A 27730-nucleotide genomic window follows, 5' to 3' on the forward strand; every position below is an offset into this window, starting at 1 on the left:
TATCCTCATCTTATTCATGACCACAGGAAGAAAGCTCTCAATTTTTCCCCATTTAGAATTAAATTAGTGGTGGGTTTTTCATATATGGCCTTTACGACATTGAGGTATGTTCTCTCTAAACATAACCGTGTTGGGGGCTTTTTATCATGAATGGATGTTGTACTTTGTCAATGCTTTTTCTGCATCTACTGGAAGGATCATATGGTTCTTATCCTTTCTTTTATTAATGTGATGTATCATGTTGATTGATTTGTGAATATTAAATATAGTGGTTAATTTTGTGTGTCAATTTGACTGGCTTTAGGAGATGCCCAGAAAGCTAGAAAAACATTATTTCTGGGTGTGCCTTTAAAGGTGCTTCCGGAAGAGATCAGCATTTAAATTGCTAAAGTGAGTGAAGAAGATGGCCCTCACCAACGTGAGGTAGGCACCATCCAGTCCACTGATGGCCTGATTAGAACAAAAAGGCAGAGAAAGGGCACCTCTGCTCTGCTTGAACTGGTACACCCATCTTCTCTTGCCCTCAGACAACAGTCTCTCAATTCTTGGGCCTTTGGACTGGGACTTACACCATCAGCTTCCTAGTTCTCAGGCCTTCTGACTCAGACTGAATTACACCACTGGGTCAGTTGGCTAACTATATTTCCTGGGACGCCTGGGTGGCTCAATCAGTTGAGCATCTGACTCTTGATTCTGACTCAGGTCATGATCTCACAGTTCATGAGATTAAGCCCCGTGTCAGGCTCTGAGCTGAGCATGGAACCTGCTCAAGATTCGCTCACTCCCTCTCTCTCTGACCCTCCCCCACTCACATGCACACATGCTCTTTCTCAAAATAAACAAACATTTAAAAACAAGAATGCGCAATGGCTTACAAAGCCTTACCTGACCTGCCATCCCTCCCACTTCTGCCTCCCACCACTCTCCTCTGATCACTCCACACTCTACTGCAGCCACACTGGCATCCTTACTATTCCTTGCACACTTCAGGCACACTTCTGGCCCAGGACCTTTGCACTGGCTGCACCTTCTTCCCGGAACTCTTCTCCAGGCACCCACATGACTCACATCCTCTCCTCCAACTCTTCATCAAATGTCACCTTCTCACTGAGGCCTACCCTCATCACTCCATTTACAGTTGGTCCCATAACTTGCTGATTACATATTTGTAAATGTGCCTACTTACTGAAATTTATAACCCCAAAATAAATATTTGAGGCATTTCTGCAGTTGTTCTCAGACAAGCTCAGAGTGGCAAGTAGTGTGAGTCACCCCATGCCACATGCTCAGCTGAGGTAGAACAAGAGGACACTGACATCTTATTTCAGCTCAAATGGTAAACAGTGGTCATTTTTGCAATCTGTCTAGGGCCATGGTTTTTGCATTTCTGTGCTTCTTGCTGGTGAGTTCACTGTTTGAAATGGCCTCCGAGTACAGGGCTGCAATGTGTCTAGTGTTCCTAAGCACAAGAAGGCTATGATATGCTTTATGGAGAAAAGATGTATGTTAAATCAGATTCACTCAGGCATAAGTTATAGAGCTGTTAGCCAGGAGTTCAATGTTAATGAATCAACAATATATATCAAGTGTCTTTAAACAGAAACACACATTAAAACAAGGTTATGTATTGACTGGCTGTCAAATGTTGTGATTAAAAGCTCACAGGAACCTAACCCTATTTCTCCCTTAGGAGCAATGGTTCAGTCTTTACTAATTCAGTGCTCACAACAAATTTCACTGACTGCAACCTTGCCCCCAGACTCCAGATCCCCCCCACCTGGCTCTGTCTTGCTCTTTCATGTATTAGGTCCTAGCACACCATTGGAAAGTAGACTCTGTGACTGTGCATGCTTTTGCTAGTTTTGTTCACTACTCTGTCCCTAGCACCAAGCACACTTTCTGACATATAGCAGGCCCTCAGCAAATACTTGGTGGATCAATGAATGAAAAGATGCTGGGAGAGCCAGAATTTCTCCTGAAGCAGAGGTGTGGACGAGTACATTCCTGAGAGACAAGTCACACAAGAAGGTATCCAGGAACACAAGGAATGAGGTGGGAATTCTGGCCTAGAGAGTGTCTATAACAGACAAGTAAGAGAAACAGTTCAGGGTCAGCTGGGACTAAAGGAAGTAGAGGCTGGATGAGACAGAAAAGGTGTGCCCGCGAGCTCTGAAGCTGAAGCCAGATGGACAGTTAGTAAGTTTCTGAGGGTAGACCGTACATGTGAAATGGTACAGGCTACCAAGGGGCAGAGATTCTAATGCAGTCCAAATGGAGAGGAATGGGGGTGCCAAGTACCATCATATTTCCTGTCTCTCGATATGGCTACTGCAGAACGGCTAGGGCCATCATTAACCTTTGATAATTAAAATTCCTGATGTTGGTCCCCTGCAGTAAGCTCCACAGGGTTGCCTGTGTGAGAAGCAGCTGTATCACAAATCAACAGCTGCCAGTCAGAGTGTTTGCCTAGGCAACTTTTGACTTGGTGCTCAATTTTGACTCTTGAGCTTGTGTTCTGTCCGTGGGATCGGTAATACGCAGGCCAGGTCTCTCCCAGGTCCTCATTCACTAGGTGTCAGCACTCATGGCAGGTGGCTGCACCTCACTGTGCACCAGATGAACTTCTAACATGCTGCACAGCTTACATTTCAAGTCAGCTTGTCCTAAACACACACATAATTAACACCTGCATGATTCAGTAACAACCAGAACATGAACCTTATTTACCTATAAAGAAAAAACCAAATTCTCACCTCACCCCAGCAGGTAGGCATCATTAGCCCATTAACAGAGAAATTGAGACTTGAAGCTTATTAAGCAATTTGACCATGGTCAAAGATCTAAAAAAGGAAAGAAAGTGACCCCAGATCTGTTGGATTCCAAAGCTCACACTCTATTCTCTGTACTATTGTATTCTCTTAGTTTTTAAATAAATTGCTATAAAATGTTGCTCTATTTTCTCCAACAACTTTATGTCACTGGTCACCTACTTCTATTTAAAAAAAAAAAAACAACTTATTTCTCATTTCTCTTTATTTCTCATTTCTCTTTATTTTCAAGGAATTAGTATAAATTTATTTTTCGTAGTGTCCATTGACTCTACAATATTTATAACTTTAGAGACATGACAGTTTAAACCTAATTACCTGTAAAATGCTTAAAAAATAAATAAATAAAGCAAATATTGGGTATATTAAGCAATGTTATTAAGAGATTACATGGTGTTATCCCAGCTCTACCACGAATCTCTTTGACCAAATCATTTAACATTTCTGGGCTTTTATTTTCCCCACCAATAAAATGGAGACAGTAAAATTAACACCCTCCTTGACTAACGCACTGAACAAATGAGACAACAGATCTAGAAACGTGTATGAATGCTGAAGTGCTATACAGGCTCAGTGATGGTCATGCCTGTCCTGGAATACACTATTTGTGAGCATTAAATCCCTGAGAGACTCCCTCGTTCGTCTCTGCATCCATAAATTGGTGGCTGGCACATAGTAGGTGTTCAATAAATACTCACTGAACAAACAGAATTTGGACTTTTATATGTAATCTATCAAGGTGGTGTTTATAATTTATTTAAATAGCCCATAAGTGGAAGACGAAAAATAAAAAGAACCTAAACCATCTGAGAATCAAACATGAAGATACAGAGTAGTTTGGGGGAAGGTCATACTTTAAGACACTCTGCTCAGTGAGATGCTGATAAAACTTGCACTGGAAAAGCAGATACACTTTTTCGCTATGCCTGCTGCTGGGCACCTCTACCAACTAACTGCTCAGCGGTCAGAGCACAGAGCCATCAGTCATGGCTTTAAGCCCCGGTGGGCCAGGTGGCTTGGCACAGGGACCGCCCCCACCCTGATAATCCTCTCACAAATGCTGGTCTCTCATTATGGAGAGAAGGGCTCTGGACAACCATTCCCAATACCCAGAAAACATCTGATTTTGGAACAGCATGTTTGAGTTGCATAGATGAGAAACTCCTACATGTGTGGATTCTTGAGGACAGCTCCTGTACCTACTCGGCGTCATGCTGGAACAGTGCTGCGCCCCTTGTGCCAAGGCTCCATTAGAAAGTGCTTTGATAGATGGGAGAGAATTTCTCTCCTCACTTCATCTCACACCCTCCCATCTCCTCTGACTCTTCAGCTGGGAGATCCTCAGGACACTAAGGATTTTCCCAGATTACAAGAGCCAGCCCTAACCCTCCTCTTTTGCCATTCCTGGAGACAAGGATCACAGCCAAACCCCAAAGGTAACTCAAGTTAAGGTCTCCATCAAACCCAGGAGAGGTGCTGGCAATTTCTTGGCTTTACTGACAGGACTTGAATGACCAACGACCTTGAGGAAGAAAAGCACACAGACCACATTTTAGTTGCTAATGATATTGAGTCAAAGGCAAAATTCTGCCAGACAATATTGCTGTCAAATAGGAAATGAAACACAGAAAACAGAACATACAAAACCAGCCCCTCCGATTTCTCTATGGACCAATCTCATGGGACTGTGTGACCACACAACTATTTAAAGGAAATACACCCTGTCTCAAATACATGCATCTCACTCTGTTGTAAAAACTCACTTGAGAAATTGTGAGGAACCTAAAATTTTAGCCCTCAGGTTTTACAGTAAACTGGCAGACTGCAAGAAGGGCACCTAACCCCTCCTGCAACAAGAAAAAGTAGTCTGTGAAATATACTGCTATGACAATTACTGCCACCAATTATGTCCATTGCCAACTAGACAAGTAATATTATTACATGCAAATTTACATCATGATGGCAATGTGTCATAAGAGGACTTGGGCTACTGCCACTACCAAGCCTCTGTGAGCCCACTTACCTCAGTCCCCTGATACAGCCCTGCTCCCCACTCCCAGCTAAAGAACCAGGGCCGTAATAACACAGGAAGCAGCCTCGCCTTAGTGCCACTCGCTCGCTCACTCACTAGTCAGAACCCAACTGGCACTTGTAGGCTACCTGCATTGTATATCTTAATTAACTTCTTAGCAAATCTTCTAGCAATATACTGCAGCTAGCAACATTTCCCACAAATGTAATGACTCCCTGTATCTATCATCTCTGCTTCAACAGGAAGGTCACAGGCGCTGCTTTCCTGAAGTCTGGTGGGCTGAGTCTCCCATGTAAATAGTCTCACTGGGAACTACCTCCCTGCAATGGGGCAGCCCTCCGTAATCCAAGAAGGTTATCTGCAGATCACAGTCAGCTCCCAGGAGAGGTTGGGCGTTCCTTCCTAACTTGGCAGAGTCCCTCATCTTTGGGCTTCTCACACACAAGGAGCAACTCTAGGGGAACAGAAGGAAGAGGGCCGAGAAGGGGACAAGTCCACATGTAGGAAAACAAGTTGGAGAACAAATGTCTTCTGGGGACAACAAATGGTGGTGGGGTGGGAGATTCATTTTTCCTAGGTTTTTGTGACTACAGACCAGTGGCCTCTCCATCTGGTTTGTATGCCTCTAAGTCTGCCTTATCAGATTGCTTGTTCTTTATCAAAAAGCCACCCTCCAGGGCCCTCCATACTTGGAGTGGTTGAGCTCATCCCACCTCTGTCCCTCTGTGGCCCCATCCCCTAGGGACATCACTAAAAGCTCCCGCTGAAGTTCTCCTAGGACCCAGTCCCTGTGACCCATGTGAATACTCAGATATAGCCACTCGTGGCCATTATTCAGGTAGCCTAGAGTCATGGCAAATCAGGGAGGAGGAGTCCTTAGGACTCCCCTAGCCCAGTCCAGTGCCTCCTAAATTTTAATGCATATACAATGTCCCCAGGAGATCTTGTTAAAAAGTGGATTCTGATTCGGTAGGTCTTGAGGTGGGACCCAGGATCCTGCATTTCTAACAAGCTCCCAGGAGAGTCTGACGCTGCGGTTCCTCAGACCATAATTGGAATAGCAAGGATCTAAGGCAAGGCTCTTGCTAAATACAGGCATTTCCTATATTAAAGTATCATATAAAAAGTAAGTAAGGAATGGTAGTCTCCATTCCCCATAAGCTAGACACAATGACTGTATTAACAAGTATAAATATGTGTTATGATACATGAACGTCACACAAAGTACCACAGAGCAGAGGAATGCACAATCCCCTGCTGGGTGGGAGAGGAGAACAGCTCAACAGAAAAGGCAACACTGAAGCTGGCACTGAACTGTAGAGCGAGTGGCGTCTTGTCTGGAAGAAGGAGGAGGAGCACTGTGAGCTCTACAGCACCAGGAGGCCAGCACCAAGGTCATGGGAGTCTGTGGGTGAACCGGGTGGGCTAGACCGAGGAACAAAGACTAGTCCCGTACTGCTGTAATATAAGGTGAGTGATAAGAACTTGAAATAGTAGGTTGGAGCCAGGTTTGCATGTCATACTTAAGGATAAAACACTATTTTCAAGCATGACAGGCAGAGAATTAGTCTTAACTTTTACCCTGAAAGCTAACTATAGTTCACAGTACTTAATAGAAGACAGAGTATCCATCTTGTTCAGCAGGTAAGCAGTTGGACCATATCAGAACCTTTTATTAGCATTTCTAGAGAAAAGCCTTTGAATGTCTACTACAGTCAGGTGGATCAAAATTAAGGTGCCGGGTTTTGAACCTGTAGCTATAGCAGACTAAAATCTCAGGATTTACAAAGTGATGACACCAAACGTTTTTGCCTTTCTGCTTGGTGTAATAGGAAAAGGAAATCTATTCACTCGTGGTGCTAATTGCATGAATTTTCACATACTCCTCTATAAGCAAATGCATTTATGCATCTAAACCTTTCTTACTAAAACGATTAGGGTTTAGATTTTAATACAGCAAGAATGTGCTACCTACATGATCTTGGACACCTGACTTACCACTCTGGGTCTCAGACAGTGATGGTAACACCTAAATCTTTACTCAACTATACTGTTATAAGACTAACTAAATTAATTCAAACAGGGAATTTTTAAAAACTAAAACAATGTATTCCGTTCCCAGCAATCCCTAGTTCCTTGTCCAAGCACTCACAAATTCAGAACTATATCTAAGTGAATCAGATCTTAGAGTATTTTTCTCTGTATTAGAGAAAGAATAGCCCCCCTCTACCTATAAGAGTTGGGCCATAAAGCTACCTTCCCTAGAGAAGAATATGTCAGAAGAGAAGATAGGAGGAGAAAGTAGAAAACCTACCTCTTGTGACACAGTGAACTGTGGGAAGACATGGAAGAGGATAGAAGACCTCAGAAACATGTCCTAAAAGGGAAGGTTATTATACAGGTGGAGGTAAAAACCCAAGCAGAGAAGCTCTGGCTTTCCTTTCTGGTTGGAGCTGAGAGACCACCTCTACAGGATGCTCTCTACATTAGGCAGAGTGAAGGAAAGAGCCTTGCTGGCACTGCTGAGCCTCCTTCAGCAGTCTTACAGCAAGAAGAGACCCAGAAGTTCCTGTATTGAAGGTAGTAAGATATGGGCCAGTAAACCTGGTTTAGGTGGTTTAGGGATACCTGTGATGAATGGCAAGTGAGCCCATTGCAAAGAGTAGTGCACAGCCTGGCTGGGGCATGGCCGAGACTTAGAGGGGTGTTCCTAGTCAAGAAGAACTGAGGTGAGGCCACATCAGGAAGAGAGGAAGTTTGAGCCCTAACCACACCATGTGGACCAGCTTCCCCTCATTAGACCACATTCCTGGGATCAGATCAGACCCACTCTCCTCTGAGCCCAATTTAATGGGGGTTTTGCCCCCACCACTTCACTGAGACTGCTGTTGTCAAGGTCACCACGACATGACCTCTGTGGGAACCAACTCCAATGTCAATCCTCATTTTCCTTTACTACTTTAGGTTGGGATCTAAAGAGAAGACTAGACATGACAGAAAAAGGAGCAATGAACTTAAAGATAAGCCAACAGAAAGTATCCAAACTGAAACACAAAGAGTGGGGGAAAAAGATTTGGTGGGCAGGGTGGGGTGGGGCAAAAACCAGAACCAAGCATCAAAGAGCTGTGGGATAACATCAGACAGTCTGACACATGTGTCACTGGAGTCCCAGAAGGAAAAGAGAATGGTAGGAAAGAACTATTTGAAGAGATGATGTCCACGAATTTTCCAAAATTAATGAGGTAATAAACCATAGATCCGAGACCCTCAGAAAACTCCAAACAAAGTAAATACAAAGAAAAATACACCTAAGCACATCACAGTCAAACTTCTGATACTGAAGATAAAGAGAAAATCTTGAAAGCAGCCAAAGGAAAGAAAAAGCATAACGTAGAGAGGAGTTACATCAGGCTTCTTGTCAGAAACTATGCAAGCCAGAGATAATGGAGAGACATCTTTAAGATACTGGGGGGGGGGAACAGTCAACATATAATTCTATATCCAGTAAAGATGCAAAATAAAGACATTTTCAGAAAAAAAGAAGTAAAAGTTCAGCCAGTAGACCAGAAGGCTAAGGAAGTTCTTCAGGTAGGAGTGAGCATAATGCCAAATGGAATATTTAGATCCACACAAAGAAATTAATAGTACCAGATATGGGCTGTGGAGCGGAGGGAATGAGGAGTTATTACTTAATGGGTATGGATTTTCTGTTGGGAAAAGTGATAAAGTTCTAGAGATGGATGGTGGTGGTGATTGCAGAATAATGTAAATGTACTTAATGTCACTAAACTGTATACTTAAAAATGGTTAAAATGGTAAACTTTATATTATGTATATGTTACCACAATAGATGGATGCATGGATAGATAGATAGATAGATAGATAGATAAATAGATAAGTGTGAAGGCATTTAAAAAAATGAGATTAAAAAGCACAACTCTCGAGGCGCCTGGGTGGCTCAGTTGGTTAAGTGTCCGACTTCAGCTCATGATCTCATAGTCCCTGAGTTCAAGCCCTGCATCAGGCTCTATACCGACAGGCTCTGAGCCTGGAGCCTGCTTCAGATTCTGTGTCTCCCTCTCTCTCTATCCCTCCCCCACTCACACTCTATCTCTGTCTCTTAAAAAATGAATAAATGTTTAAAAATTTTTTTAAAAAAACATAACTATCAAGATGGTAGCTTTAAATGCAACCAATACCAATAATTACATTAACTCTAAATGGTCTAAACACCCAATGTCAGAGATTGTCAATTTGGATAAAAAAGCAAAATCTAGCTCTATGCTGTCTACAAAAACCTCATTTGAATTATAATATTAAAAATAAAAAGATAAAAACATACCAAAAGAAAGTCAGAGTCAGGGCACCTAGCTGGCTCAGTCAGTTAAGCCTCCGACTTCAGCTCAGGTCCTGATCTTGCAGTTTGTGAGTTTGAGCCCCATGTCAGGCAGCTCAGAGCCTGAAGCTTGCTTCAGATTCTCTGTCTCCCTCACTCTCTGCCCCCCCCCACTTGCTCACACACTTTCTCTCTCTCTCTCTCTCTCAAAAATAAACATTAAAAAAAATTTTTTTAAAGAAAAAGCTGGAATCACTATATTCATATCAGAAAAATAAACCTCAGTCGCTTAAGCATCTGACTTCGGCTCAGGTCATAATCTCACGGTTCATGAGTTCGAGCTCCACATCAGGCTCTCTCCTGTCAGTGCAGAGCCTATTTGGGATCCTCTGTCCCTCTCTCTGTCTGCCCCTCCCCTGCTTGCTCTCTCTCTCTCAAAAATAAATATTTTTTTAAAAAAGAATACACTTATTTAAAAAAAAGAAAGAAAGAAAATCTGTGGGTTCGGTTATTCAAAATCCCCTTGGACATAATTTTCCCATTCCAGATGACACCTACGTAGCCCTGTTAGTTTCTTCAGGAGGCTCCAAAGGTTAGCCTTATTGCTTCCTTTTACATAAGCACCACTGATTGTGCATGATCAGGATTTCACTCCTTCCCTGCCCATTGAGAACAGAGGACAGCTGGGGGGCACCTAGGTGGTTTAGACGGCTAAGCGTCTGACTTCGGCTCAGGTCATGATCTTGCAGTTCATGGGTTCGAACCCCACTTTGGGCTCTGTGCTGACAGCTCAGAGCCTGCAGCCTGCTTTGGATTCTGTGTCTCCCTCTCTCTCTCTGCCCCTCCCCTGTTCATGGTCTCTCTCTCTCTCTCTCTCAAAAATAAACGTTAAGGGGCGCCTGGGTGGCGCAGTCGGTTAAGCGTCCGACTTCAGCCAGGTCACGATCTCGCGGTCCGGGAGTTCGAGCCCCGCGTCAGGCTCTGGGCTGATGGTTCAGAGCCTGGAGCCAGTTTCCGATTCTGTGTCTCCCTCTCTCTCTGCCCCTCCCCCGTTCATGCTCTGTCTCTCTCTGTCCCAAAAATAAATAAACGTTGAAAAAAAAATTAAAAAATAAAAAAATAAAAAAAATAAAATAAACGTTAAAAAAATTTTTTAAGAACAGTGGACAGCCTCTAACTTATTCTCCTGTCCCTAAAACAATGAAGGTCCTTTAAATTTTTGTTTTGTTTTGTTTGGTGGTGGTGGCGGCGGTTGGTTGCTTTTTAGCCTCTAATGAAGAAAAATAGAAGAAATGTTTCCTTTACTCACTCCCGTTTTTTGCCAGACCCATTAAAGAAATATAAATTCCCTCTTGGATTCTAATGGAAAGTCATTCAATAGAGAAAAGATTGAAACATTCACATTTTAAAGAAAAGTTAAAGAACCTAGAATGCATGGTGTCAGAAGATGGGCCCAGAAAGAGCCTCGGTATAACAGAGGAAATGGATAATATGGCCAAAGATGGCATTTTCTATGGCCAGAAATGCAGTTTGAATGGTAGGTTAACTACTGGAAATAAATTGTTAGACCCACACTTCACATGTAAGCCAATTTTTCTTTGATCTCTTCTTCAAGGGTGTGGGGGCAGGGGAGAGCATGCATCTTTCACTCAGGAAATACCTGTTTGTTGAGTGACTACTATGTGTCAGGCACCATATTAGCTGACATCTCAGGCTCAGAGCTGGACTGGAGCCTGTCCTCAGCCAGTCCCGTCATTGCCCACTGCTTCCCCAACCCGGCTTACCCACAGGCAGATTTCTCTATCACCTCTGGCTTTGCTAGATTTTCAAGCACAAAAAACAAAAAACAAAAAACACGAAGAAGCTACCACTTTCCAAGGAACTACTAAGCACTAGGCTCAGCCAACTGTCACATCCCCCCTGATGCGGCAAGTACTATTATTATGTCCCTTTTAGAAACGAAAAGCTAGCCCAGGGCATTTTCATTATTTGCCCAAGTCACAGAGCTAGTAAGCAGCAAGCCCTTGGTTAGCAGGCTGCCTCCAAAACAAAGTGACCTCTTATTAACAGCACCTGTTCCATCCTTCCCCCTTTGTGTTCGCGCTGCCCCTGCTGCCTGTCCAGCAGTGCTGACACACATGGTATATATATTTCACCAACTCCATGCTTCCATCTTGTCCTGCAACTTGAAGCCGGCTATGATTCAAAGGCAGGACTACCGTAAAGCCAGCAATTTGTATAGCTAGTTTTCATCATCTACCACAGGCCTTAACCAACTCTCCATCGAGGGACCTAAACTCTTCTATTGACCTAAAAGCTGATGCAATCAATTCCTCACTAAAAGAAGGGGCTCAGGCTCCTCCCCAGCCCCAGCCCAAAGATCTCCCCACATATTAAGGTCTAGCAGTGCCCAAATTTCTATGGGATAAGCTGTGATACATGAGTTTGCCTATGAAGACCTGAGAGCATCATAATTCAAGAAAGGCAGAGGGCAAGCTGTGCGAGATGCCTGAGATAATTGAAATTGACCCATAACTCACCAGCCGCCATGGGAAATTCTATCACTTTGCACACTTTGCTTCCATAGCTAAAAATCAAATCAGGGGACATGATCAGACTTCTGATTTGAAACCTCAGACATGCAATGTCATCTTTAATGACTCCCGGCAAAAGATGCTCATTACAGATCTCAGCCTATCTAAATTAAAACATGAAACCTAAAAATTGAGCAGAAAATTCTCAATTTCTCAGGTCTAGACGGCCACAGAAAAGTCACAAGTGAGAATACACATACTCCTTAGGGTTTTGTTACGTCTGCAAATATCTGAGCAGGAATTATATGAAAGAAGGGAACTAGAAGGAAAAACAAAAACACTGAGTCCTAACTTTCAGGTATGGGCCATCTAAGTGAATAGCAATTTTTCATGACCAATTTAAACTAACTAGGATGTCAAGGAATGTTATCTCTCTGTTGATGGCCAATTTCATCTGTTCTATGACGTAGTGCTCAGATTCCTCTGATACAGTAGGCTGCTGGATTCAAGTCTTCTTTCAGTGAACTGAAGTATGGTGCAATCAGTCAGCATGATTTTCAGGTGTGTAAGCTGCCTTTAAAATGGGAGGCTAAAAATTCATCTCTCATCATCAGCTCTAAACTTCACATTCAGTGTGGATTTTCTAGAAGGTCAGGTAACCACTGGACATTCTGCACAGCCTGTTTTTAAACCTCTTCCCTCCACTTCCTATCCACTCCGCCCCATGTGTCACCATATGAGTGGCTGCCACTGCCCAGAATAATCTGCATCACCAGCTTTCACATCTGTTCATAACTCAATTCTTCTCAGACCTATATCCAGGAAGGGGAAGAAATTCCCTGTCTGCAGCAAGGCTTCAATAGATGGCCCAGAAATATTAATGTAAAATTCGATGTAAACAGAAACTACAAATTCACAACTTTATTTTCCTTCAACGTGCATTTTACAGAGAAAGGTTAGAGAGTGGGGACCAGGCCCACTGTAGGGTTAGGCTACTAGAGCCTGAACACGAACATGACAAACTTCCTTTGAAGGGCAGAGGCACATCTGCAAAAAGGGAAGCTCTTTCATTCTTTTTTCAATTCGAAACTACTTCTTCTGAGCCTTAAACTGTGAGTTATAGGGGTGCCTGGGTGGCTCAGTCGGTTGGGCGTCTGACTTCAGCTCAGGTCATGATCTCGCGGACCGTGAGTTCGAGCCCCACATCAGGCTCTGTGCTGACAGCTCAGAGCCTGGAGCCTGTTTCAGATTCTGTGTCCCCCTCTCTCTCTGACCCTCCCCCGTTCATGCTGTCTCTCCCTGTCTCAAAAATAAATAAACGTAAAAAAAAAAAAATTTAAAAAAAAAACTGTGAGTTATAGTACAGAGTTGACCTCCCTTCCTTTCTTAATGTGGAACAGTTATTATATGGAAAGAATGAAGGCTGAGGTGTTTCTAAGTATAACTGGCAAACTGGAAAACCCTTCAGCAAACTAAAAATTGTGAAAGGGAAAATCTACACACCCATGTATGCCTAGAAAAAAGCCAGGATAAAAGTCTAGGTCACTCCCAGGAAAGACCATGTTTGTTATTTCATCACATGCTCTTGTAAACACTTCCTCCTAGAACCACATCACTCCGGGGGCTCACCCAGAGCCTCCACTCACAGTAACCTGTATTACTCTCTCACCCATTTGTCTTAAAACTGGAACTGGGAGGGAGGAGAGAGTTTCAACAACATGGAGTCTACACGATTTGAGTTTAGTTCTAATCAAACATGACAAAGGTCTTGGCAGATAAGCTCTCTCTGCCTTTGTTGTGTATTTACAACAGAGGGTTTGGGACCGAAAAATAATTAACTGAAATAATAAAGGACAAGAAGACGCCTACTCTGAATGTGAAATAGAGTCAACAGTCTAAACTGCTTCTTGTGACAATCAATGGGGCAGAGATTTATGGACAAGGAGCCTAGAGCCAGCATGCCCAGGAGTCAGAGTTTTGTTTTTTTTTAATTTTTTTTTAATGTTTACTTATTTTTGAGAGAGAGACAGAGTGTGAGTGGGGTAGGAGCAGAGAGAGAGAAGGAGACACAGAATTCGTAGCAGGCTCCAGGCTCCGAGCTGTCAGCACAGAGACTGATGCGGGACTTGAACTCACAAACCGTGAGATCATGACCTGAGCCGAAGTTGGACGCTCAACCGACAGCCACCCAGGCGCCCCATTCAGTTTTTTAATATGCCAATCAAGATTGGAGAAGCTCTTTAGAAGAATATGCTTCCTAAGAAATGCATTAGGGCAGCATTCACAAAGAGGGAGAGCAATCATGCTAGGTGCACACCAGTCACTGATGATGTGACCCCAAATCATGCTGGGTCCCAACCCACTTATTCAGTACATTACTTTCACGTAGGTCAAAAGTTAACAGAGCCTCCCAATAAGGCTCACCTTTTAACCAAGAACTACTCCATGGCCCCCTGGCTAGAGAGAACCCCTTTTCTACCATATTCCAACCCTGTCATTAAAACTGGGCAACCTATGATATTTGATGAACTAATTAAGAGCAAATCAAAGCAATTACTTAACATTACTTGCAATAACCACATGAAATTTCTAATCCCAATAAGCAAACTGAACCAATAACAACATGCATTTACAGAGGCTTAAAAAAAACTCAGCATCTATAATCAGTTATAATGGAAAACCAGGATGTTGCAGGCTATCTACCCCGTTTTTAAAAGCAACATCAGATATGGTAATATTCACTGAGCTCTTCCTCTACCGGGGCCCTGGCTCTTCTGCCTACAGAGATGAAAGACTGAAGGCGCCCTGTGAATGAGCCAGAATGGAAACTGTGAGCAGGGCCAAGCCTAGGGTGAGGGAAATGGAGGTGCCTAAAAAGTGCTGATTCCCATGATTGCCCAAGTCCCCAGTCTAAGCTTCGTACCTTAGGTTTGCAATTGCAAAACCAAGTCCTGTCACATGTTACATACTAGAAGTGCTAAGAAACACACAGCAGCAAGCAAGCCCATCTGGAGAACAACAATAACAAACAGCAGGGGGGCTGAAGGATCTTTTGGAACAAAAGCTCCGGCCAACCATAAGTTCATGGGGCAAAATCAAGAAGAGTAAGAAAACTCGCAAAACACATCTGTCTATCCATGGGCACCAAGTACAGGAATAATAAAAGGGTAAAAGCTAACATTTGTAAACATCTACTGTGTGCCAAATGCCTTAATTGCATTAGCTTATTTAATATTCAAAACAACTCTTGAATGTGGGCATTATTACCCTATTATTATTACCATTTAAGAGAGAACTAAAACTTAGAGAAATTTAGTAAATTGTCCCAGATCTGAGAGCTAGTAAATGCCAACAGGGACCTATGCTATTTTCCTAAGTCTGTTTTTTTTTTTAATTGACACTCCCACATATACAGAGGTCATTTTCAAGGAAAACCGAGAGCAATAAAATGGTCAGTATCTTGTAGCATATCCCAAGCTATTAAGAAACCATTGAAACATAACCCTTTGTGCATCTGTACATAAACTTGGAGAGAAACTTTATTATTTCACCTATCTCCATAGCCTGACAGTATTTTTGAGTGGTTCAGAAAGCACAGATTGCCATCCTATTAGACAGATGAAGAAACCCAAGTGCCAACTGTGGTCTGAGTTGAGGGACAGAGAATGGACAGTGGCCCAAACCCTTTGAAGCTCGCCAAGCCATGGCTCCTCCCACTGGACATCCCCAAGGGGCTTTGGCTTTAATAAACCAAACTACTGACCTCCACATCCCCGTGAAACTGAACATGGTGCTCACACAGCGAGGGAGGGGTGGTGGTGTGAGTCCATCCAGGCGCATGAGCAGAGCTGGGACACCAAAGAGAACCAAGTACTTCAGATAGAAGAAGATCACTTGAGCCAATGCCAGTCCTCCTGAAAGACAGAGGGACCCATCAGACACAGAGGTAAGCAGTAGAGCAATCTCCTGGGAAAGATGCACCATTCCTGAAAACACACCGTCTGTTCCCACTTCTCCACCCCTCCCTTCTCTTCTCCTTACCTCACACATTACAAAAAGTTTCCCACGTTGGTTTTGAGCAATGAGAATTTTGGATTAACAAATATTGAAAACTCCTTTATTGTTGTAATGGGCAACAGGACCTCTTAGCATTGATGCTTTAACAGACACTACACTTAAAAGCATTTTATATATATACTTATGCATTTAAATTATGTATGTATATATATGTGTACACACACACACACACACACACACACATTATGGTTTTTAAAAAAAAACTATTTGTAAGGGAAAATCCTCCCCAAATCTTTCCAAAATTTCATGAGTTCGCATCCACTAGGATGACTAAAATCAAAAAGTCAGATCAACAAGGGTTGGTGAAGATGTGGAGAAATTGGAACTGTGACATACTGCTGGCAAGAACACAAAATGGTGCAGCCACTTTGGAAAACAGCTTGGCATTTCCTGGAATTATTAAAGTTATCATATGACCCAGCAATTCCACACTTTGGTACATACCCTAGAGAAATAAGAAGAGATGCCCACACAGAAACCTATACCCAAATGTTTGTAGTGGCATTATTCACAAAAGCCAAAAGATAAAAACAACCCAAATATGCATCAACAGAATAAACAAAATGTGGTAAATCCACACAATGGAACATTCTGTTGCCTTACAAAGGAATGAAATACTGATATATACTACAACATGAATGAATCCTGAAACACCATGCTAAATGAAATAAGCCAGTCATGAAAGGCCACATATTATATTCCATTCATAAGAAAGTTCAGAATAAGGTAACAGAAATAGAAAGTTGATTACTGGCCCCAGCACTGGAGAGGTAGGGGACAGGATTATGGGGGAGGCAGTGGCTAAAGGGTAGGGTTTCTTTTTTTTTTTTTTTTAATGTATATTATTTTTGAGAGAGAGACAGAGAGCAAGCAGAGAAGGACAGAGAGAGAGACAGACAGACAGACAGAATTGGAAGCAGGCTCCAGGCTCTTAACTGTCAGCACAGAGCCTGACACGGGCCTTGAACTCACAGACTGCATGCGAGATCATGACCTGAGCTGAAGTCAGATGCTTAACCGACTGAGCCACCCAGGCGCCCAGGGTAGGGTTTCTTTTTGAGGTGATGAAAATATTATAAAATTGCCAGTGATGATAGTTGCACATATCTGTGCATATACTAAAAGCCACTGAATTGTATACTTTAAGTGGGTGAACTGTATGATATATGAACTAGATCACAACAAGGCTATTAACAAAAAAGCAAAACAAAACAAAATAAACCCCAGGACAGCCCCAGGCTACAATGGTCTCTTGGCCTAAATTGCGCCTTTCCAGAATGAGAAGAACACAGGATGTGGACACTGGGCAAGATGTGAGGTCTGAGACACATGCTATGGCCCACACAGGCCTCTGCCTGTCCCCAGTGGGAATGACCTGCTTCTGCAGCTGGGGCTCGGGGTGCTCTACCAACCACCACCTCTCCTCTGGCTCCCTGTCTGGCCGCTTTGACCTCTGTGCCCTATGCCCGATGGGGTACCATGGATCTGGGCCAGATACTGGCCCCCATTCACACTGGCCTCAGCACGTAGGTGAGGAGATGCGGCGGGTTTGTCAGAGCGGTGCTCACAAGGAGAAGGTTGAGGGCAAAGTGTATGTGGAAGCTCTTGAGAAGATAACCAGCAGCCACGTGCTGTCCAACCTCAAGAGTGCCTTCTCCGGCGTGTGGGAAATACTGCAGGGCAGGTTGGTGCAGCTGAGCAGGATTATCTGTGGGATATTCAGAAGGAAATAGCTAAGCTTTAAAGAATACTAGCAGAAAATATTATTGTTTGGATCTTTCCATATTATACAAAGATCTTGGAAAGAATGTCACTACAATGCAGAGTGTGGCTGTAAATGGCAATTCTGTGCCAGAAGAAACACGTAAGTCTGAATATATAGTTTGGGCAAAGGCAAATGGTGTTTTAAATCTGAAAGCCACATGTCCTACAAGGAAAGAACCAAATAATCACTCTGTCTCCTTCCCAATCAGGAGTGGTCAAACAGGTTCTCAGACTCTGGAAACCAGACTACAAACATATGTGTTGAAAGAGCTGGGTATAAAATAGTAGCATTCTTGGATGTGTCTGATAGCAGTCAAGAAAGAAAAGCTGATGTGTGTGTGTATAATTATATGTCTTAAGTGTGTATATATACACAGTCATCAAGAAGCGGGACATATGTGCTAGCAATACCATCTAAAAAGGGGGAGCAGAAAACCACACTAAATGGGGAAGAAATCTATTCCACTGGCCAAGATGGCAATGAAGGGGACTCTAAAATACTCTAAAATGAACCACCAGATTCTAGTCAGAAAATTCCCAGAGCTAAAAGAGGCAGGGCACAAATTAAAGGGCACAAAGCCTCCAAAACTGAAAATGATCAGCTTGAAGAAGTGAAGGCATTTGAAGACCCAGGGAAGACTGTGCAAGGTTACAGCCACTGGGAGCTCTTTTACATATGAAACATCAGAAACTTCTTTTCCCCATTAACAGGCTGCAAGATCAGGGAGAACAAGCTACTTCCTTCCCAAATACTGCCTTCAATGTGATGCGGGTTTTGTACACTTATCACATATGAGGCACAGGAATTAAAATCTGTCAGGTTCTCGGGGCACCTGGGTGGCTTAGCCGGTTAAGTGTCCAACTTTGGCTCAGGTCATGATCTCATGGTTCGTGGGTTCAAGCCCTGTGTCAGGCTCTGCGTGGACAGCTCAGAGGCTGGAGCCTTTTATGGATTCTGTGTCTCCCTCTTTCTGCCCCTCCCCTGCTCATGCTCTGTCTGTCTCTTTCTCTCTCTCAAAAATAAACAAATTAAAAAAAAGCCCTTAGGATTTTTTAAATGGTCTATTCCATTTAAATACTCTATAATTTCAATTCTAGCATCCTTTCATCTATATCATGCATGAGGAAGTATCATTAACACTGCTATTACACATTACCTTACAGGTGTTTTTGTACTTACCTGTATTTTCTACCACACTGCAGACTGCTCAAAGCCCATGACCACATGATTGAACATCAGGAGTTTTAATAGCACATGCCCAATAAAGAAGAGCTTGTCCAGTGAGAAGTTCTTCCCATGGATAAAGGTAAGGGTCCAAACTGTACTGGATCCTCTTAAACTGTTAGATTCCCCTATAGACTCAAACAACTTAGCATCTGCCTAATGAAAAGTCTTCATGAACCCAGAATGGGTCAAGCTGTGTCTTATGCCAAAGTCTGCCAAGGACTGGGGAGAATTTGCCACAGACTGGAAAAGAGGCCCCTGGACTCTGTTGACTGGCCAGCTGCACAGCTACCATCTTTGTACAGTCAAGCCCTGCCCTCAAGACTCTCAGAGTCAGTTTAAGACACTGATTCTAGATTCACTCTGTTTCAAGAAGCATGCTGTCTCTGCATTGTTTTCTGTGCCCACCAGCTTCTGTGCCCTGACTCACTGCTGCACTGCAACCTCCAGCCTATGCTGGGCTCTCACCTCCATCCATGGCCTGACTTTATCCCTGAACCTTTTCTGCTCCAAGGAAAAAAACCCCAGCCACTTTTAACTTGTCTATATTTAATCTACTCTAGATTTTGCTTAAATGCTCCATGACTAAGTCAGTGCAGATTCAGGCAAACTAGACATTTTGTAAGTTTCTTCTTATATTAAGTTCTTTATAACAATGTCTCATGCCTACAGTTAACAATACTGTATTCTACATTTTTTAAACAGATCTCAAAGTAAGTGTTCTAGCACAGTTTTTTAAGAACCTTTTATTATATAAGACCTAGGATAAGAATCAGATGTATAAAGATTAATCAAGAAGATCTGAACAAACCAATTACTAGCAAAGACATTAAATCAATAATTTAAAAACTCCCAACAAACAAAAGTCCAGGACCAGATAGCTTCAGAGGCAAATTCTACCAAACGTTTAAAGAATTAATACCCATTCTTCTCAAATTATTCCAAAAAATAGAAAAGGAAGGAAAACTTCCAAATTCATTCATTAACCTGATACCAAAACCTCACAAAGACACCACACAAAAAAAAAGAGAACTAAAGGCCAAAATCTCCAATGAACACAGATGCAAAAATCCTTCACAAAAATACTACCAACCAAATCCAACAATACTTTAAAAAAATCATTCACCATGATCGAGTGGGATTTATTCGTAGGTTGCAAGAGTGGTTCAATATTCACAAACCAATGTGATACATCACATCAATATGAGAAAGGGTAAGAACCATATGATGATTTCAGTAGACAAAGAAAAAGCATTTGACAAAGTACAACATCCATTCCTGATAAAAACCCTCAACAAAGTAGGTTTAGAAGGAACATACTTCAACATAATAAAGGCCAGTTATGAAAAACCCACAACATCATCCTTAATGGGAAACAACTGAGAGTTTTTCCCTTAAGGTCAAGAACAAGACAAGGATGTCTGCTGTTACTGCTTCTATTCAACATGGCACTGGAAGTCCTAGCTTCAGCAATCAGATAACAAAAAGAAAGAAAAGGCATCCAAATCGGCAAAGAAGAAACAAAACTTTCACCATTTGCAGATGACATAATGCTCCACACAAAAACCCTGAAAGACTCCATCAAAAAAATGGCTAGAACTGATAAACAAATTCAGTGAAGTCCCAGGATACAAAATCAATGTACAGAAAGCTGTTGCATTTCTATACACCAATAATGAAGCAGAAGAGAAATTAAGAAAATGATCCCATTTATAATTGCACCAAAAACAATAAGATACCTAGGAACAAAACTAACCAAAGAAGTGAAAGATCTGTACTCTGAAAACTATAAAACACTGATAAAAGAATCTGAAGATGATCAAAAATGGAAAGACATTCTAGGCTCACGGATTCAAAGAACAAATATCGTTAAAATGTCTATACTACCCAAAGCAATCTACACATTTAATGCAATCCCTAACCAAATACCACCAGCATTTTTCACAGAGCTAGAATCAACAATCCTAAAACTTGTGTGGAACCACAAAAGACTCTGAAAGCAATCTTGAAAAATAAAAGCAAAGCTGGAGGCATCAAAATTCTGGACTTCAAGTTATAAAGCTGTAGTAATCAAAACAGTATGGTACTGGCACGAAAATAGACACACACATCAATGGGACAGAATAGAACACCCAGAAATCAACCCACAATTATATGGTTAATTAGTCTTCAACAAAGAAGGAAAGGATGTCCAATGTAAAAAAGAATGTCCCTTCAATAAATGGTGTTGGGAAAACTGAACTACTTTCTTACACCATACACAAAAATAAATTCAAAATGGATGAAAACCTAAACGTGAGACATGAAACCATAAAAATCCTAGAAGAGAACCCAATAACTTCATTGACATCAGCCACAGCAACTTTTTTCTAGATAGGTCCCCTGAGACAAGAGAATCAAAAGCAAAAATAAACTACTGGGACTACCTCAAAATAAAAAGCTCCAGCACAGCAAAGGAAACAATCAACAAAACTAAAGCGCAGCCTATAGAATGGGAGAAGATATTTGCAAATAACATATCCAATAAAGGGTCAGTATCCAAAATACACAAAGAGCTTATAAAACTCAACACCCAAAAAACAAATAATCCATTAAAACATAGGCAGAAAACATGAACAGACATTTCCCCAAAGAAGATATCCAGATGGCCAACAGACACATGAAAAGATGCTCATCATCACTTACCATCAGAGAAATGCAAATTACAACCAAAATGATCTATCACCTTACACCTGTCAGGATGGTTAAAATCAACAACATAAGAAACAGCAGGTATTGGAGAAGATGTGGAAAGAGGGGAATCCTCTTACACAGTTGGTAGAATGCTAACTGGTGCAGTCACTCTGGAAAATAATATGAAGGTTCCTCAAAAAATTAAAAATAGAACTACCCTACGATCCATCAACTGCACTACTGGGTATTTACCTAGAAAATACAAAAATACTCATTCAAAGGGATACATGCACATTTTTTCTACAATATATTTAAGCACTAATATTTACAATAGTCAAGATATGGAAGCAGCCCACGTGTCCGATTGATGAATGGATAAAGAAGATGTGGTATAAGACGTAAAGGATCTGTATGCTGAAAACCATAGAAAGCTTATGAAGGAAACTGAAGAAGATACAAAGAAATGGAAAAACATTCCATGCCCATGGATTGGAAGAATAAATATTGTTAAAATGTCAATACTACCCAAAGCAATCTACACAGTCAATGCAATCCCAATCAAAATTGCACCACCATTCTTCTCGAAGCTAGAACTAGCAATCCTAAAATTTGTATGGAACCACAAAAGACCCCGAATAGCCAAAGTAATATTGAAGAAGACGACCAAAGTGGGAGGCATCACAATCCCAGACGTTAGCCTCTACTACAAAGCTGTAATCATCAAGACAGTATGGTACTGGAACAAAAACAGACACATAGACCAATGGAATAGAATAGAGACTCCAGAATTGGACCCACAAATGTATGGCCAACAAATCTTTGACAAAGCAGGAAAGAATATCCAATGGAAAAAAGACAGTCTCTTTAACAAATGGTGCTGGGAGAACTGGACCGCAACATGGAGAAGAATGAAACTAGACCACTTTCTTACACCATTCACAAAAATAAACTCAAAATGGATGAAGGACCTGAATATAAGACAGGAAACCATCAAAACCCAAGAGGAGAAAGCAAGAAAAAACCTCTCTGACCTCAGCCGCAGCACTTTCTTACTTGACACATCTCCAAAGGCAAGGGAATTAAAAGCAAAAGTGAACTATGGGGACCTCATCAAGATAAAAAGCTTCTGCACTGCAAAGGAAACAATCAACAAAACTAAAAGGCAACCGACAGAATGGGAAAAGATATTTGCAAATGACATATAGGATAAGGGGCTAGTATCCAAAATCTAGAAAGAACTCACCAAACTCCACACCTGAAAAACAAATAATCCAGTGAAGAAATGGGCAGAAGACATGAATAGACGCTTCTCTAAAGAAGACATCCAGATGGCCAGCAGGCACATGAAAAGATGCTCAACGTCACTCCTCATCAGGGAAATACAAATCAAAACCACACTGAGATACCACCTCACGCCAGTCAGAGTGGCTAAAATGAACAAATCGGGAGACTATAGATGCTGGCAAGGATGTGGAGAAACGGGAACCCTCTTGCACTGTTGGTGGGAATGCAAACTGGTGCAGCCGCTCTGGAAAACGGTGTGGAGGTTCCTCAAAAAATTAAAAATACATCTACCCTATGACCCAGCAATAGCACTGCTAGGAATTTACCCAAGGGATACAGGAGTAGTGATGCATAGGGGCACTTGTACCCCAATGTTTATAGCAGCACTTTCAACAATAGCCAAATTATGGAAAGAGCCTAAATGTCCATCAACTGAGGAATGGATAAAGAAGATGTGGTTTATATATACAATGGAATACTACTTGGCAATGAGAAAGAATGAAATCTGGCCATTTGTAGCAACGTGAATGGAACTGGAGAGTGTTATGCTAAGTGAAATAAGTCAGGCAGAGAAAGACAGATACCATATGTTTTCACTCTTACGTCGATCCTGAGAAACTTAACAGAAGACCAGGGGGAGGGGAAGGGGGAAAAAAAGTTACAGAGAGAGAAGGAGGCAAACCATAAGAGACTATTAAATACTGAAAACAAACTGAGGGTTGATGGAGGGTGGAGGAGAGGGGAAAGTGGGTGATGGGCATTGAGGAGGGCCCCTGTTGGGATGAGCACTGGGTGTTGTATGGAAACCAGTTTGACAATAAATTATTTAAAAAAAAAAACTGCCAGAGAAAGTTCACCAACAAACTAGTTTCTGAGAGTGCACTATGGCATAATAATAACAGCTACTGATGATTAAGCACTTACCATGTCTATATGCCAAGCAGTTTGCCATCATCAGATTTCATTTTCAGAACATACCTCTCTGTGGATATTATTACCACCCACATTTCGCAGACAGGGACTTGGACGTAGAAAGTTTACAAAACTTGCGTAAGAGCACTCACCACTAATAAGTAGTAGAGTCATGACTTGAATTTGGGTCTGCTGCCTCAGCGCACCATATTTACTAGACTCACATACAAATCTGAGAGCAGACTTGACGGAAGAGAGTTCGTGAGAGGCAGACCAGATGGGCAGGATAATGACGGGGCTGTTACAGGCAGCCAAAGAAGATATTCCAAGCAGGAAAAAAATGCAGAGACAGAGCTCTATAGACCCTTAGGAAAGCCAGCTTCAAGGAGCACACTGTAAGCAAAGATGCCCAAGAAACAAACACACAAGGTAGTATGCTGTGGTAAGCAACTCCAGATTCATAGGTCTTGAAATTCTGATCCTCTTAGCATCAGAATGAGTGTGTTATTAATTCAGAGAGTTTACCTTCCAAAATGCTTAATCTTTGGACATATCGAAAAGTCTAATTTTGAAGGCTTTCTTCTTACTAGGTTTAAATCTAGGTTAAGTCTTAACCTGTTTCTGGGGAGGAGGGTAGAATATTAATTCCTATTTGCCCAATCTCTTTAACTATAAACTGTTAACATCACAGGGGGGAAGGCTATAGTCACAATAAATCACACTTAAGGTCAAAATAATTGTTTAGCAAAAATATTGAATACTTCACAAAACATATCTTAAAGTAAACTCAAGGTGTTCCGGAAGCATTTTTATATGGCAAAATAAATTTTGAATCTTTTTTTCAAAACTGACTATAGTAGCCTAACAGAACAGGTCCTTCCCTATCCCAAACTGTGTGGGGAAAAAAAAACCCACGCAGAAGCAAAGCACGGGTGCCCACGTGTACACACACACACACACCGCCACATAAGACTTAATGAAGTAAGGTAGGAACAGGAGGAGATTTATAAAGAGCCAAATGACCTGAAAATTCTAAAGAGCAAATTTTCAGGTGAAGACCAGGTATAGATTACAGTTTGAATTTTGATGCTTCCCTATGAAGCATCTACTGGGCAAAGTTGCCCAGTAGAAGCACTCTGTAAAATCTATGTGCAAAAAGAACTAGAAATCAACTACTAATTATTCTCCTGCAAATCCTTCAAGGAACAAAGAATCCCTCTAGAAAGCAGATAACAGCCTCCTGAAAGTATTCAACAAATTCATATTTCCACACATCAACTTTGTAGAAAGACCCACCTATTGTAGGTCATCTGAGAAGGCACCTGTACACTAAATAACCTGGGCATAAAAACGGGTTAAGTAGGGTCAGCAGAGATTACAGCATTCTCAGGGATGTTGGGGATGGGAGGAAAGGGAATAGTTGGGCATTCCAATAACAACCATAGTGCCACTTGCTGCTTCTTATAAAGCTCCATCAAGCGGGCATCTCTTCCATTCTTCAAGCAGGCACCATGAAATTACCCTCACACCACATGGAGTATCTGTAATTGAACAGTCAAGTTCCACAGTAGTAAATCCCAGAGAAGTGCTGGGTTCACACTGCATTAAACTCCAATCACCTCGGGGTTCTAATCCAAGGAGAGAATTTATAAAAATTAATTTTTTCTACTGCATCTTAACAAACCTTAGAGTTTGTTAATGCCTCCAAAGGAAGAGAAGAGAATCTCACGCTATCTGACATGTGTCTGTGTCCCCACTTTTCAAAACAGACATCAGATGTCAAATGCCTTATCCCTCTCCCCTTGTTGTGATATTGCAGAAGGAGAAAAAGAAAATAAATGACTCGGTTAGCATTTCATTACCATTTAGATAGGTGCACAGACGTTATTTCAACAACAGCTGGCACTTAAACAATGAGCTAAAACCCTCTGACTGCATGCACTCAGGAGATGGGTCCCTAAACTCCCAACCACTGAGCAGTTGACATTTCAAACAGGACTCTAACGTACACTCCCCAGAGCTTTATTCTATCTTTACCATGGAAAACCAACTACCTTTCAACCATTTTCACTTTCTCACTTCTTCACTCACTCTCAAATCCCTTAGAAAGCTCTTTTTTATCCCCATCATCTCCTATACCTCAATCTACCATGGTGAGACACCATTCTATAAAGAACTCAAAAAATGTGACCTTTTTGATCTCTTTTAAAGAAAAACTGTAAGTTACCACCATATAGTTACAGTCTGTCATATTTTGTCTTCATACAAGATTCTGATGTTCAAAAGAAAACGGCCCAATATTTGGCTAAACCATGGAATGCACAGCACCAAGAGAGAAGCTATTGTGAACTACAGACTTTGTGTGATAATGGGGTGTCAAAGTGGGCTCATCAGTTTTAATTAATGTACCCTCTCTGATGGCAAGTGCTGACAGTGAGGGAGGCTGTGCATGTGGGGGGTTGGTGGGGTATTAAGAAATCTCTGTACCTTCCATTTCACTGTACTTCCATTTCAATTACCTCAATTTCACTATAAACCTTAAACTGACACAAAAAAATAAAGTCTTTTTTAAAAAGAAAGAAAACAGTAGTTACTACCTTTTAGAGATACTACTGAAATATTTATGGATAACCATAAGTGTCTGGGATTTGCTTCACAATGATGTGGGAGAGCTTACAGATTAATGAAAATTGGCCCTGAGTTGATAATTGTTGAACGTGAGTGATGAATACATGGAGGGGTTAATTATGTTAAGGCCTTTAATCTTCTAAAATACAAAGTTTTAAAAGGGGTGGTATTAAGAGTCCCCACCTGAACCCTGAATTTTAGCCAGGAATATTCAACTTCCTCCTCACACACCAACCAAATGCATCTGCAAGGACAGTGAGCAAAATGGACTCATGTCAGCATAATCCCACCTCCTTGCTCACTCTATAAGCACAGAAAAAAAGGAAAGTGTAAAGGAGAGGCAAATTAGAGGAAGGAGAAGGGGGAGAATGCCATGAAGTAGAATAACGAACTTGCTTATTATCAGACCTTGTATCACTGGGAATTGGCGGCCTGTGAAGTGGGTCTCTGATAGCAAGATGCCCCGCCATGATCTTCATCAATTACAACAGTGTTTCCCAAGTTTATCTGCTCTTAAGAATCAACTGGGATAATTCATCACAGAAATTCCCAGGCTTCTCCTGGACAGATTCTGATTTAATAGGTTGGGTCAGAGTTCTGAAATCTGAATGCAAAACAAGTACAATGGGATTACATACTGATAAGCCCATCATAAATATCGTATGGCCAAAATGCATTTATTACACCTCATCTAGCAAACACCATAGCTTAGCCTAGCCTGCCTTAAATGTGCTCAGAACACTTACACTAGCCTACAGTTGAGCCAAATCATCTAGCACAAAGCTTATATAAAGTGTTGGCTATTTCACGCAATTGAATGCGTGCTCTACTCAAAGCAAAGAACAGCACGGCTCTAAATGTGTCGGTTGTTTACCCTCGTAATCGCGTGGCTGGCTCAGAACCGCGTCTCGCTGCTGATGCCCAGCGTCACTAGAGCACACCGCACAGGATATTGCCAGCTCGGGAAAAAGATCAAAATTCACAACTCAAAGCATGGTTTCTACTGAATGTTGTCCATTGCTTTTGCACCATCCTAAAGTCAGAAAGTGTTAAGTCAACCCGTTGTAACTCAGGAGCCATCTGTACTAGGAAGTTATGTTCAGTCAAGTCTGAGAAATTCCAAGTTCAAAGATCCACACCCTACTTCCCTTTCCCCCACTTGTGAAAATATACATCAAAGTATAGCGATTTTGGGGGGGGAAGGGTAAGGTTACCTTTCTGTTGTGGTTCATTTATATTTTCTGACTTTCGTGTAGAGAAAGGAAAAGGACATCTCTCCTGCCCAATCTGTTTGCTGAATGCCAGAACTTCAAAGGCAATGTTCCAAACTCACTCTGACATTCATCACTTAGTTATCCAAAAAGAGAACACGCAGAGAATTTTAAAGGAAAATCTTGTGCCATGGGATTGACCTTTAATTTGATTAGCTAAAGGCTG

The 27730-nt window shown here is 41.7% G+C and overlaps 1 protein-coding gene across 6 annotated transcripts in view; it reads right to left on the reverse strand.

The window, feature by feature from the left end:
• The window catches only part of HHAT (hedgehog acyltransferase), a 306739-nt gene that overhangs the window by 167161 nt on the left and 111848 nt on the right, over positions 1-27730 (reverse strand). For all 6 annotated transcript variants that reach the window (XR_007148118.1, XM_047840389.1, XM_047840391.1 and 3 more), the window contains exon 8: positions 15494-15644. Coding sequence is in view for 5 of the 6 variants with exons in the window: in XM_047840389.1 (XP_047696345.1) it covers positions 15494-15644 (151 nt within the window). In the remaining variant the exon portion in view is untranslated. The remainder of the gene's footprint in view (positions 1-15493; positions 15645-27730) is intronic.

This window comes from Prionailurus viverrinus, chromosome F1 (genome assembly GCF_022837055.1).
Source record: "Prionailurus viverrinus isolate Anna chromosome F1, UM_Priviv_1.0, whole genome shotgun sequence".
In the NCBI taxonomy this organism is placed as follows: domain Eukaryota; kingdom Metazoa; phylum Chordata; class Mammalia; order Carnivora; family Felidae; genus Prionailurus; species Prionailurus viverrinus.